We start from the raw sequence: 13210 nt of genomic DNA on the forward strand, positions 1-13210 counted from the left end.
TTTCTTTTATTTGATTAAATGGCTTTTTCAAGACTTACCGAATTCTATTTATGAACGCTGTTTTATCAATAAACATACGTAGCTCACAAACAAACTTGCGTTACGAAATTCTATATTGATAGATTTTTAATACGTATATTAGGGGGTTCGCCCCCTAGTCAATACCTTGCTCTTTAAGCTAAAGTTCGAGTTTTGTTCCGATTCTTTAAAAATGACCCTTTTATCACAAAGGCCGTTAATTAGAATAAATATCTCTTATGAAAGTTCTAAAAAATCTTTGGCTTAAAGAGCGAGGTATTGACTAGGGGGTGAACCCAATCATATACGTAATATTTTCTGTTCGTTTTAAGTTTTGATGTTGCTCCTTACTTTCAGTTGAAAAACTTGTTTATTTTATTTTATTTCTGATCTCTTTCTTTAATAATGCTGGGAAATCCTTCACCCCCTTCATAGCAATGTCTCTTCCCCCATGAACACTTCCTTCATGGAAAGATCCTCCCATATAACCCCCAACCCCCCCACCTACCAGAAAAAATCCCCCCCTGAAAACGTCTGTATACTTCCCAATAACCAATACTATATGTTAACATTGGGTAAAGTTCATAACTTTCAGCCCTCCCCCCGGGGACTTCGGGGGATTAAGTCATCCTCAAAGACATAGGTATCAAATTTTCGACCATGCTGAACAAAATGGCTATCTCAAAATTTGTATCGGGTGACTTTGGGAAATAAATGAGCGTGGGAGGGGGCCTAGTTGCCCTCCTTTTTTTGTAACTTAAAAAGGGCACTAGAGGTTTTAATTTCCGTTCCGATGAGCCCTTCCACGATATTCAAGGACCACTGGGTCGATACGATCACCCCTGGAAAAAAAATAAAAATAAACACGCATCCGTGATCTTTCTTTTGGCAAAAAATGCAAAATTCCACATTTTTGTAAATAGGTTCTTGAAACCTCTACATAATGGTTCTCTGATACACTGAATATAATGGTGTAATTTTCATTAAGGTTCTATAACTTTTAGGGGGTCTTTCCTGCTTTTTTCTAAAATCAGCCAAATTTTCTCCGCGCGTAACTTCTCCGCGCGGGTAAAACTTAACTTGATGAAACTTATATATTTTAAGTTAGCATAAAAGTGCGATTATTTTAATGTGTCTATAGGTATCAAAATTCCGTTTTTTAGATCTACGGTTACCATTGAGCCGGATCGCTCCTTACTTACAGTTCGTTACCACGAACGGTTTGATACAGTTCGTTACCACGAACTGTTTGACAAAAAGAAAAAACAGCGGACTGATCTGGTCTCCGCTATTTGCGGAAATTGTTGTGTTATCTGCTCTAGCGTCTGTAGCATGACGCCGTAGTTTTCAGATTTGATATTGGCTAGCTACATCTCACTGACACTGTCAATTATATACCGTAGTTTTCCGGTTTTTTTTTTTTTTTTTAGACGGGAGAGCAAGCAGAAGAGGATGAGGATTCCTCTACTGAGGGAAGTCAACAATATGATATGCAAAGGGACAGTGGTCAGTTCTGTGAAGGCGAAAGGACTTTAGATTTTGATGATGACAATGAAGACTCCAAAGATGAATACGAAGATGATTAATATTGAATTTTTTATGAAAGTTTTATAATTGAGAAAATAATTTATAAAGTAACTAGCTGCTTAGAGTAGCAATTAAATAAAAAGAACAATTTGCGAGTAAAGTGAAAATTAAAAATTAGAGAGTATATTAGACGCGACGTAAGTTATTTTCACCCTTCTTTGGGGAAAGACCAAACCGAGACTAGGGGAACGCTTCTGAGAAAAATAGAATATGAGTAAAGAGAAATAGCATTCATTAAGGTAGGCGTTGAAAAAGACGAAAATACATTAAAAATGGATGCTATTTCTAAAATTTTCCGACTATTTTATAACTAATATTTTATCACTGTTCTACAGCTATAAATATTTCCTAGGAAATAAGAGCCATTTTACTATTGAGTGATCCTGTTCCTGAAGTAAAACCCAGTGACAAGATAGTAACCCTTCGTCTATATCTAGGTCTACCTATTGGTAGTGAAGTTAACTCGTCTCGTACTTTGTTAGCTGATGACTTTTCTAGAAAAGTCCGAAAAGCTTACAGTATGCTTGATCTTGAATAGCTTCGTACAGTCAACAAATTCAGCTCCAGCTGTTTTCGGCGATGGTCACACCATATGCGCTAGCGTTCTCTCCATTTTGACAATTTTTTTCAAATTTTTTGACAGTCTGTATTCAAAATAAAGAATATAGTAAAGAAAAAGCTCTAGCCCATAGTAAACAAAATATTAAACTAAAATCCAAATTTCGACAAAAACTAAATCATCATATGCATGATGATGATGCATACTTATCTTTTGACAGGACAATGCAGCACAAGTATTTTATCTTTTGAAAAGTCGCTTCTCTAAGCTATTTATTCTTTCAATTCTTCTTATTTCGTTTTGAATTTGACTCGGTTATGTGTTGTAATTTCTATTCGTCTTGGGTTTTATTTATTTATTGATGGTGATTTGTGGTAGTTTTCCGCTTGAAAAATTATTTGACTTTATTTCTGTTTGTCTTGGGTTTTATTTATTTATTAATGGCGATTTGTGGTAGTTTTCCGCTTGAAAAATTATTTGACTTTATTTCTGTTCGTCTTGGGCTTTATTTATTTATTGATGGCAATTTGTGGTAGTTTTCTGCTTGAAAAATTATTTGACTTTATTTCTGCTCGTATTCAATTTAATATAGCTCTTTACTTTTCTTTGAAAAAACTTCTTTTGTGGAGAATTTTTTTTTAAATTAATACTACTAAAAAGGCTCAGTAAGGTTATATTGCAAGTTGTACTCCGTCCATGATTTCAAAATTTTTACCATCTACTGTTACTAACCATTTCTGTTCGTGATTTATGTCTTGTTGATTATTTTTAAGTAATCGACTGCGAAGAAAAACCAAATATAGGGTTTAGATACTGGGTGGAGCATGGCCCAAAATCAGTTGGGAACCAATGGGTTGGATGCCAATTTATCTACTTTTTTCCGATATGTTTAAGGGTATATTACATATATGTACGGTTAAGATTCAACTGACTGCAGAGTCAATATAATATTTTTAAATTCGATTTCAGACCAAAGTGTTGCACCTGCAACATTTTTGTTGGCAAACCCGACAAAGGCTTGCTGCAACACTTCACGTTGCCTAAGCAACGTAAATCTTGTTTTCTTAGATAAAACACGCCAAGCAAGGCCGTATACAGTTAGGATTACTGGATTTTAACCCCCTCCTCCAAAATTTATGTCCGACTCGCAAGAAATAACAAAAATATATATAAACACGTTTCTGATGCTTTTATAAAGTTTTTTTGTCCCCCCTCCAAAAAAATAACTCCTCCGACCGAACAAATATCCTGGATACGCCCTTGCCGCCAATTACTGATATTGATATAGCATTTTTGACTTTATGTCTTACAATGTATCCCACTTCGATCACCACCAGTCCCTCACTCCTATGTCATAGTTAAAGCTCGGCGCTTGAACGAGGGCCTGGGAAATAGGCACAACGAAACCCCATTAGTGGTTGAAATGTTTATGTATTCTACTTTATCTTTGCTACTTTAACCAGAAGACACTACTGGCAGAAAAGACAAGGTATTCTAGTCAAAAAAAACTCAAGTGGGGTTTCTGTCTTGTTATAAATTCAAATTACTTCAGTGGTCCTGTGGATGGATAGCAACTTGACCCTTGTATTGCTCAATAAGGCTGATGATAATGTTCTGCCAGATACTGTAGATAAAGTGTTTGACTCCTAGTCTATTTACCACAGAGTTTTGTGGAAAATGAACCTATAGTATTTCTTAGGTAGGCATGCTAAGCTTACAGTTCATGGGCCACCCAGTCACTATTTATACTATTTGTGTTGCCAAGCAACGTTACTGCTTTCGAAGCGTAGCAGACACGTTATCAGTGGTCTATAGCTCCGAAGCGGTAAGAGATGCAAAGTTGAAATTTTCCCTGGGTATGGGAATCGTGAAACGGGGCAGAAAAGTTCCAGTGAAGTTTGTAAAGTTACCATTAGTTTATTAGGAAAAAAATTAAACCCGCTCTGTCCTGATTTTTCGCATGGTGCCAAAACAAAACTATCCTAGCTGGGAAAGTAAACTTATTCAGAACAATCTAATGTCCTATTCCTGCAGAACATTAAATTATCTCTGTGAAATGGAGAACAAAATTCCGCATCTCTTCCATATTTCTGCGAAATAATTATTCCACATTTCTTCGAAATAATCCTGGATAAAGTCAATCTCAAATGCCAAATTCATGTTTTTGGGCAGGGTTGCCACCATCAGTAGGATTTTACTAGATCTAGTAAAAAGAAAAAAATCTAGTAAATTTAGAGGATCTAGTAAATTTCCTGAAATCTAGTAAAAAGTCATGATTTGTAGTAAACAAAACTTTTGTTATTTTCCATGAATTCAGGGGAAAAATTAGGGTCCATTCATTACAAAATCTGATTTCGATTGCGTTAGACATTACGGCTATTATTGCTCTCATTTTTGCGATTTCGCGTCAACCCTAGAGCTTAAAAATCTCTTCTTTTCTCTCGGCTTCTTCTTGATACTTGCCTTGAAAGACAAACTATTTAAAATCAGGACTGGTATGCCGGCTTAATTTGTTTTCAGAAAATTTTCTTAGACTCTCATAAGAGCTGCTACGTTTGTTAGTTAGCCTTGTCCCTTTTTAAAGACACTGCTGGAAACGAACCTTTTCCATAATTGCCCATTCTTTCTGACTCTCTGCAGCTTGCCCATTCAAGTGCTGGAGCAGAGAGACAGTTCTTGACTTTGTCGGTCATCAAAACTAAAAACCGGAATAGGTTAAGTGTCTCGAATGTTATGTCCCTGATAAAAACGAAGCAACTTGTTCTTAGGTCGTCAAGTGGAGTATATGGCTGGGTGATCCCCAGCGATTTTACTCGGGCTATCAAGAAATGGAAACAAGTAGATCCCTTCATTCAGAATTCGAAACTAGTGGATACTTTAAATTTGGATGAGGCCGAGGACGATTAAAGCCTTTTAAGTGCGACTTCCTTTAATTATGACTACATATCTTACCTCTTACTTGTCAGTTTGTTTTATTTGCCTGACCTGAAGACTATTGACGCAATGTTGTTTTTTTTTTTAACTAATTATTGTATGTTATATAAGTTTTCATTTTTTTGAAAGCCCTAGTCAAATTTGAGGTGCACGTTTTAATTTACATATTTTTACAACTAAACCGGTAGCCGATTACTCATTTCCGTTTTGAAGTGACATAGATTGCATTGGTTTTTGATTTCCTTGAATACGAACGAGAGAGAATCTAGAAAAAAAATCAGTTCAAAAAAATCCTAAATTAATTGCTTTAAAATTTGCCAGAAATCTTTGTAAGCACCTTATCCCTTACTTAAAGACCAACCCAATTAGTGTTTTAAAAGTGGGGAATTTCCTCTTAAAAATGAAAAATTGAAGGGTTTAGATTTCAAAGCTAAAAACGGAAACTGGGGGACAAATTTCAAAAGCCATCACTTTCAAACACACCTCAGATTCTAAGCACTCCATCGCCTGAATTGCTTCATGAATATGAGTTGTAGCTATTTTTCTTCGTTGATTGTTTTCTATTTTTTCAATATATCTGAATTTTATGACCTGAAGACCATTGATAAATTTAAAGCCGGGCTTCACCAGCAGGATTTCCAGAATCTAAGACTCTAGACTATTGTTTGACGTCTTGGATTTCCAAAGTTGTCACGTCGCATCAATTTTTTTTCATATCCTAGAGGTAACCTGTATTTTAGACAAGGTAAAATTCTTTTCAACGCGAATAGACAAGACTTGGTCGTCTAAGAACTGTAACTGACTTTGTTTTTACCAAAAGTAAAAAATTTTCTGTGACTTTATTTCGAAGTTTTGATTTTGTGAATTCCCTATATTTTATCTAAGTAAGATGTCCTAGCTTTGAAGTCAAATTTTCTAGAAATGAAATAACTTCGAATACTGACAGAACTTTATTTTGCCTCTTCGAAAACCTAAGCAAAATTTCCATATCTCTCATAAATTTTTGGGAAATAGTACCGGAAAACCTGGTTTCAAAACGGAATTTGATTCGATTTATTTTTTTCTTAGTTATATTTTGATGTTGCAGACTAAGAAATAATTTCTAAAGTTATTTAGCATGGATTTTCATGATATCCTATGGTAACTTTTTTTCTTGGCAAGGTGGATTTTTTTTTTCAACGCGGATAGACAGACTTCGGTCTTATAAGAACTGAATCGGTCAATGGTCTTCCTGCGAACCACCTACATCTTTTCTAATTAAGATGTCCTTGCTTCGAAGCTTAACTTTTTATAAATCACACAATTTTGAATACTGACAGAACTTCATGTAATCTCGTCGATAACCTTAGCAAATTCCCGTATCTCTCGTAATTTTTGGGAAATAATACCCAAAACTGCGATTTCGAAACAGAAGTTCTGATTTTCGTGTTTTTCAAAAATTTTCGATTTTCATTTTTATTATATTTTAGACCTTTAATGCCATGAAAAATAAGCAAGAAGACATGCACTGTTTTTATATCCGAAAAGAAATCGGAGGCTAAGAAATAAAAGTTAGCACAATGAACCGTTTCATGAACCGCAGTAAATAGTCTTCTTCTTAAAGCTTTTTCTGAGCAACAGCGCCAGTGTAAAGGGAACCAGACCTCAGTGCATTTAGTCGTCTCCTGATTGTTCTTTTCTAGGTGAGAGTTGGAGCTTCATCAGGGCTGATATTCCTGGTAGTGAGTCGACTATGGATGACGTCCACCCATCTTGTGCGTGGTCTACCTCAGGGGCGTTTTCAGCCATTTGCAGTTTGATCGAAGCTGAAGATGAGTCGGGCAGGTATTTGACTAGGTAGTGGCTGATCTGGGGTTTGCGAAATATTGTTCTCAGACAACAATATTCGCCTTTGCCACCCTTGCTGATATCTCTGCATCTAAATTTTCATTTGAGCAGACAATTGAACCCGGATAAGTGAACTGCTTGACTATCCCAACATTCTTTTCATACAGCTCTATAGATGTAGGGGGCTGGATGACGTCTTGTCCACAGGCATTATTTTGGTAGTAAATAGTACGCAGATGGTGGCTCTGAGGTTAGAAATAAGTTACTGAAGATTATGAATATGATTTTTGAAAAAGGGGAAGTACCTAACGATTTTAGGAAAACTTTAATTAAGCCACTTTATAAGAAAGGTGATAAAAGTAAGTGTGGTAATTATCGCGGGGTTAGTCTGGTCTCTGTAGGTAGTAAATTACTTAGTAATATGATACTTTTTAGACTGATAGATCCCGTAAACCAAGCTCTAAGAGAAGAACAGTGTAGTTTTAGAAAAGGTAGAGGATGTGTCGACCAAATTTTCACTCTTAGGTTAATAATTGAGAAGTTTCTGAGTTTTCAAGCACCTTTAGTCCTCAGTTTTATAGATTATGAGCAAGCGTTCGATTATGCTGTTAGAAGTTTCCTTATATGGTATACCAGACAAAAACACTAAAGCGATTAGTACTAAGTACGAGAATAAAACTGCTGCGGTTAAGGTAGGAAATGAGGTAAGCAGCTGGTTTTGTATTGAATCAGGAGTTAAGCAGGGTTGTGTTCTATCCCCCTTTATATAGATTATATTGATGGACTTAGTTTTAAGGAGCACAAAAAAAGGCAATGGGAGACCACGGAATTAAATGGGGAAGGAAAAAGTCTCCTGGACTGTGATTATGCTGATGATTTAAGCATCCTAGATGAAAGTGTGAGCAAAATGATTGAAGTTTTAGGGTCGTTACGAGTTCAGGGTGCTAAAATAGGCTTTAAAAATAATGTTCAGAAGACTAAGTCACTAAGGCTAGGAATAAGTGAAGATGAAAAGGTGAAATTGGGTAATGAAAAGATTGATCAGGTGGATAGCTTCACTTACCTTGGTAGTATTATTAGTAAATATGGTTGGAGCAGTGAAGATGTCAAAAATACAATAGCCAAGGCTCAAGGTGTTTTTTCACAGTTAAAAAAAAAGTTTGGAAAAATAGGAAGATAAGTCTGCAAACCAAAATTAGAATATTAGAAGCTACAGTGATGACAGTGGTCAAATATGGCTCGGAAGCATGGGTGCTCCGAAAAGCGAATGAAGATTTGCTAGATGTTTTCCAAAGAAATTGCTTAAGTATTGTTCTGGGTACACGGCTGACTGGCCGTATTTAAAACAATAGGCTATACTAAAAATGTGCTTCAATACCGCTCTCTAGGGCTATAATGAAAGAAAGGTTGAGGTGGCCAGGACACGTTGTGCGGATGAAGGATGACAGATTGCCGAAGATTGTTCTTTTCGGCCAACCGTTTAGGGCTAAACGGAAAGCAGTTCGTCCTCGTTTGGGTTGGGAGGACGTCATAAAGAAAGATTGAAAGGAAATGAGAACTTCATGGGAGAACGTAAAAATGGAGGATTTTTATAGATTTGGTTGGATAAAGAGTGTGCTTAGCCGTGTTGGCCAAAGGCGGCTTGATGCTATGGCGAGCTGTTATTAGTAGCAGTGGTAGTAATAATTACAACGCATCTGCAAATATGATACGAGAGGATACAAATTTATCACCATGAGATATAATTACAGGTTCCATTGCAATTGAACCACCGTTTAACTGAACCCCAAGCGACCGAACCACTGTAACTGAACCACCGTGCAACTGAACTCCTGTGCTACTGAACCCCCATGTAGCTGAATCCTCGTGCAATTGAACCCCGTTTAACTGAGTCCTCGTGTAATTCAACCCCCGCGTAAGTGACACCGTACTTACATTGGGTAAAACATAAGTTAGAATCTTTACATGTTCAACCTTATTGGAATTGTTTGCTTTTTAAAGTCGTAATATAAATAACTGTCAAGATGATTAATAAAAAAGCTCTGTTTTGTTGTCACAAAACAAAGAAAATCGGATATCACAAACTCTTAAAGCCATATTTATTTCTTGTTTTTATGTCTGTTAATGGGGTTTCTCTTCGCCCTGTCACTGTCCACGGGTATAGGCACTTACCCTCCTCTTCTCCCAAGGAAAACCCTCCCCTGGAAAATACCACCTCGTGGAAAATATTCCAAAATGAAATATTATAGTTGGGTTCTGTTATTTTTTACTTTAGCTAAGAATTACTATGGAAAGGGAAAAGAGGAATTTATGTGTAAGCCTTGCCCCCCCCCCCAGTCCGTGCGAAAATCTTCTTCTCAAGGAAAATCAATAACAAACACTATCTGCAAGCAAAAGGTACTCCAACTTCTGCAATGGGGCTCTCTGATTGTTTTGTAGCTAGGGAGAGAGAGAGAGATAACTCAAAGGTTGCATTTTAATGCCAAAACATCTCAACTCTCATTGAGCCGGATAAATGGAGAATTAGCTCTAGGGGAGAGGCGAGAGGAGTATGGAGGTAGAAATTAGTTATAATCCCCAGGCAGTTCTAGTTTTTTTTTTATAAGTCGAAAGTGATTGGATATCAACCAACCGCAAGGGGTGTTTCTCGGGGGGGATATTTCTCACGGGGATGCATCTTCCAGGGGGGGGGGATATTTTCCGCGAGATGGTCTTTCCTAGAGATCTTTTACAAAGGAGGTGCTTTGCCCGGGGGGGGGGGGCTGGTTGTCCTCCAATCACTTTTTACTTTTAAAAAGGGCACTAAAACTTTCAATTTATAATCGAACAATTAAACGTGATAAATAAAAAAAAACACACAGTACACGGGGCAAGGGTTTCAGGTTATTGCAAGTTTCCCTTTGTTAAAATTTAAGAATTTTATAGAATGGATGGTCATACAAACTTCGGAGAAGGTTCATTCAATTGGAAATCTAAATTTCAAGTTCAATTTTGAAAAATCAAAGGTAATCAGAGGACAATCAGCCTGGCCCTCTTAACCGCCACTTTTACTCCAAATGCATCCGATCAAAATTAAAACAATGGTTTTTTCAAAATAGTCTAAAGGTCAAATAACCATGCCTCTGGGGTTAACAATCCCACCAGCAGCTCCTGGAGCAAGGGCTGTAAGTTAAGCTGGTTACTCAATGTTAACAAAGGAGGTTCTTATGGAAAAGATTTTTGTATGAACTTGGGGAGGGGGGAGAGGGTGCTCATAGGATTCGAAATCGGAAGTTCCAGTGCAGTTTTTAAGAGTTAAAAGTTGTCGAAGGGCTTCCATCCCACCACTCTTTAAAGATAATTAACAGTAAGTTCACCGCAGACAATTTCTGGCTCTTCATTCTCGGTGCGTACAAACAGCTCCTTCCACATACTCTTTCATTAGCGAGTTACTAATGTTAGTATGTGTCAGTGGCCCAATTACCCTGGAACACGTATTTTGGCAGAAACTTTCTCAAAATGCTTTTGAAACCAACTCGAGACTTCGAAACCTACTTGTAATTCCTAAAAACATCAAATAATAACATTGCACTTCTAATTACCGATTTTCATATATGTATTGAAATATAATAATTTAAAATTAGTTTCTTTAAAATTTAGTGTTCCAACTTTGAAGCCAAGTTTCGCGTTCAAGAGAAATCTGACTTGTCTACCCGTGAAAAGATCTAATGTTGCTATGTTTTTACGTTCTCCGGAGTACTCGCACCTCGGTCCGGGTTTTTATAATGGGTGAGATAGGGAACGATCATACTGTCTATTATTTATATGCTGTGCACCCCGCCCTCTTTTTTTCCCCAAATACATCCAATCGATAATTTTGAGATGACCATTTTATTTAAAACAGACCAAAGGTTAAATAACTATGCCTCCAGAGTTCACAGCCCCTGGTGCAAGGGCTGTAAGTTATGAAAGTCGCCTATTTTTAACATACAAGGTGGGTTTTTTTTATCAAGAAGAGACGGCATGTTTGATCCTAGAAATAAGAAAAGCATGGACCATTAAGGTCAAACCTTAGGGAAATGTCAAGAAGAATGCCAAACACAATCAAAAGATATTTTTTCCCTTATTGGTTGTGAAAAGGTAAAAACCAGCAATGCCTACAATGGCTGATGGTATCAGCCATCACGTCGTTCGGAAAATTTTTAGGAGCATCTTCAACCAAATCAAGAGGTACTTTGTCCATCCAGTTTTATAAGAAGACGTATCTGCAATGCGTCGAGAACAGCTGATGGTATAAACCTGAGGGTATGAAGTTTCTGGGCATGTTGAAGGAATGTTGAAAAAAAGGCTGGAGTGTAACCAGTCACCCTTCCATATCCGTTTTAGCTGCAATCTCCCCAAAGACATCTAATCAAAATGCGTTATCTAGATTGACAAAGATAAAATATTTTAAACACACATGTTTATTACTTAACGTCCAGAAAGATCTGATTTATCTGACAAATAAAGATAAATAAAATCAGCTTTAACGGTTTGTGACATCGGATCTTCTTTTTTTTGTAAAAATAAAACAGAGATTTTTTATGAATGATCTTGACAGGCGATTTATATCATGACTTTAAGAAACAAACAATTCCAAAAAGGTTGAACATGTAAAAATTCTAACTTCTGTTTTACCCTATGATATTGCCTCATATTTTTAGCATACTGAAAAACGGGGTACACTGGTTCAGTTGCACGATGGTTCAGTTATACGAGGGTTCAGTTGAACGGTGGCTCAGTTGCACGGTGATTCAGTTGCACGGTGGTTCAGTTGCACGCTGGTTAAGTTGCACGGGGGTTCCGTTAAATGGGGTTGAGGTGCGCGGGGGTTTAGTTGCACGAGGGTTTAGTTAAATGGGGCTCAGCTGCCTGGTGGTTCAGTTACACGAGGGTTCAGTTGTACAGGGGTTTGGTTGTACAGGGGTTCAGCTGCACGGTGGTCCAGTTACACGGTGGTTCAGTTACATGGGTTCAGTTACATGGTTGTTCAGTTATACGCACACCATAATTACATGTGTTCCTCCGCAACGGTGACCCATTGATTACCATTGATGTAGTCTCTTTTGAGAAGAGATCTGGGGTTTTTACCTTGACTTACTTCAACGAACAAGAGAGGCTCAGGTCCATACATTAAAAGACCTTCGGAGCATACATATTGATAAATGGGTAGGAAGCCTGGGACCAGTCTAAGAAATTTTTATTCGATTAAACGGTTGTTTCTCCGAGTGTATTTAGATTTTCCCGTTGGGTTGTATTGGTCGTGCTGCAAAGCTTGTTGCTGTTGAAACATGTGTTTGTGCAACAGAGGCTTGCCTGGGAATAGCAGGCGGGAGCCTATCAATTGCTAGGGTTACCAACTTTTTGCTCCATAAATGTGTCCCCTGAGCTTCCAAAAATGGGCCATTTTTAGCTAAAATGTGTCCATCTTGAAGTCTCAAAAACTACAGGTTAGTTTTTTTTACCAGTTGTAATATCGACCAAAAGACGCTTTATAAACATCTATCAAAGCGGTCAGTTAACATCAGATATAATGAAAATGAAAACATTCATACAAAATGACTTATTGTGAAAGCACGAAATTCATATAAACATGTAAATCCCTTGCTTTGGAGAAAATTATTCACTTACAGCATTTGTGGCAAAACCTGGATGCTTAAAGAAATACCGAGAAAAAGCACTGCTTCGGTGAAAAGTGACATTTCTCCTTCCAAAATATATATGCAGTTGGAAAATGTTCCCTTTTATGTCATTAATTTACAAAATGTGTCTTTTCTCCCCCTTTGATGTCCCAAATGCCTAAAATATGTCATTTCTTTGCCGTTTTTTGCCATAATGTCCCGGCAGATGGGAATGTGTGCTTTTGACATAAAATGTCTCTAGTTGGCAACCCTGTCAATTACCTTCGACAAGAGTCTTGCAAAGTTAGCCTGGAATAGAGAAAAAGTGGATGAAGTGTCCATTTTCGTTCTATTAATTACACCTTAGATGGTCAATCATTTTGATCAAAAGCTTCTGTCAATCGATTGATCAAATCATGATTCACTGCCTATGAGCCTGTTTAATGCTTGAGTCAAGCGTTGATGGGAATGGTTAGAAAATTTGAGAGACTCAATCGGTCCCTAGACGGTCTATCATGCTCTAATCAATTGATTGACGGAAGCTTTTGATCAAAATGATTGACCGTCTAGGGTGTCCTTTAGTGTTTTTAAGTTATCTCAGTTATTAGTTTATTAATCTTTTAGAGCTTAGTCAATAAGACTAACA

At 37.2% G+C, this 13210-nt stretch overlaps 1 protein-coding gene across 1 annotated transcript in view; it reads left to right on the top strand.

The window, feature by feature from the left end:
• Polr2E (DNA-directed RNA polymerases I, II, and III subunit Rpb5) overlaps positions 1-1695 on the top strand; it is a 48164-nt gene extending 46469 nt beyond the window's left edge. The window contains exon 8 of the mRNA XM_089086324.1: positions 1449-1695. Within this exon, the coding sequence (XP_088942450.1) occupies positions 1449-1604 (156 nt within the window). The 3' untranslated portion in view covers positions 1605-1695. The remainder of the gene's footprint in view (positions 1-1448) is intronic.
• The last annotated feature ends 11515 nt before the right edge of the window (positions 1696-13210 follow it).

Source organism: Artemia sp. Qi Xiang Cuo, chromosome 3 (assembly GCF_049724085.1).
Source record: "Artemia sp. Qi Xiang Cuo chromosome 3, ASM4972408v1, whole genome shotgun sequence".
NCBI lineage: Eukaryota > Metazoa > Arthropoda > Branchiopoda > Anostraca > Artemiidae > Artemia > Artemia sp. Qi Xiang Cuo.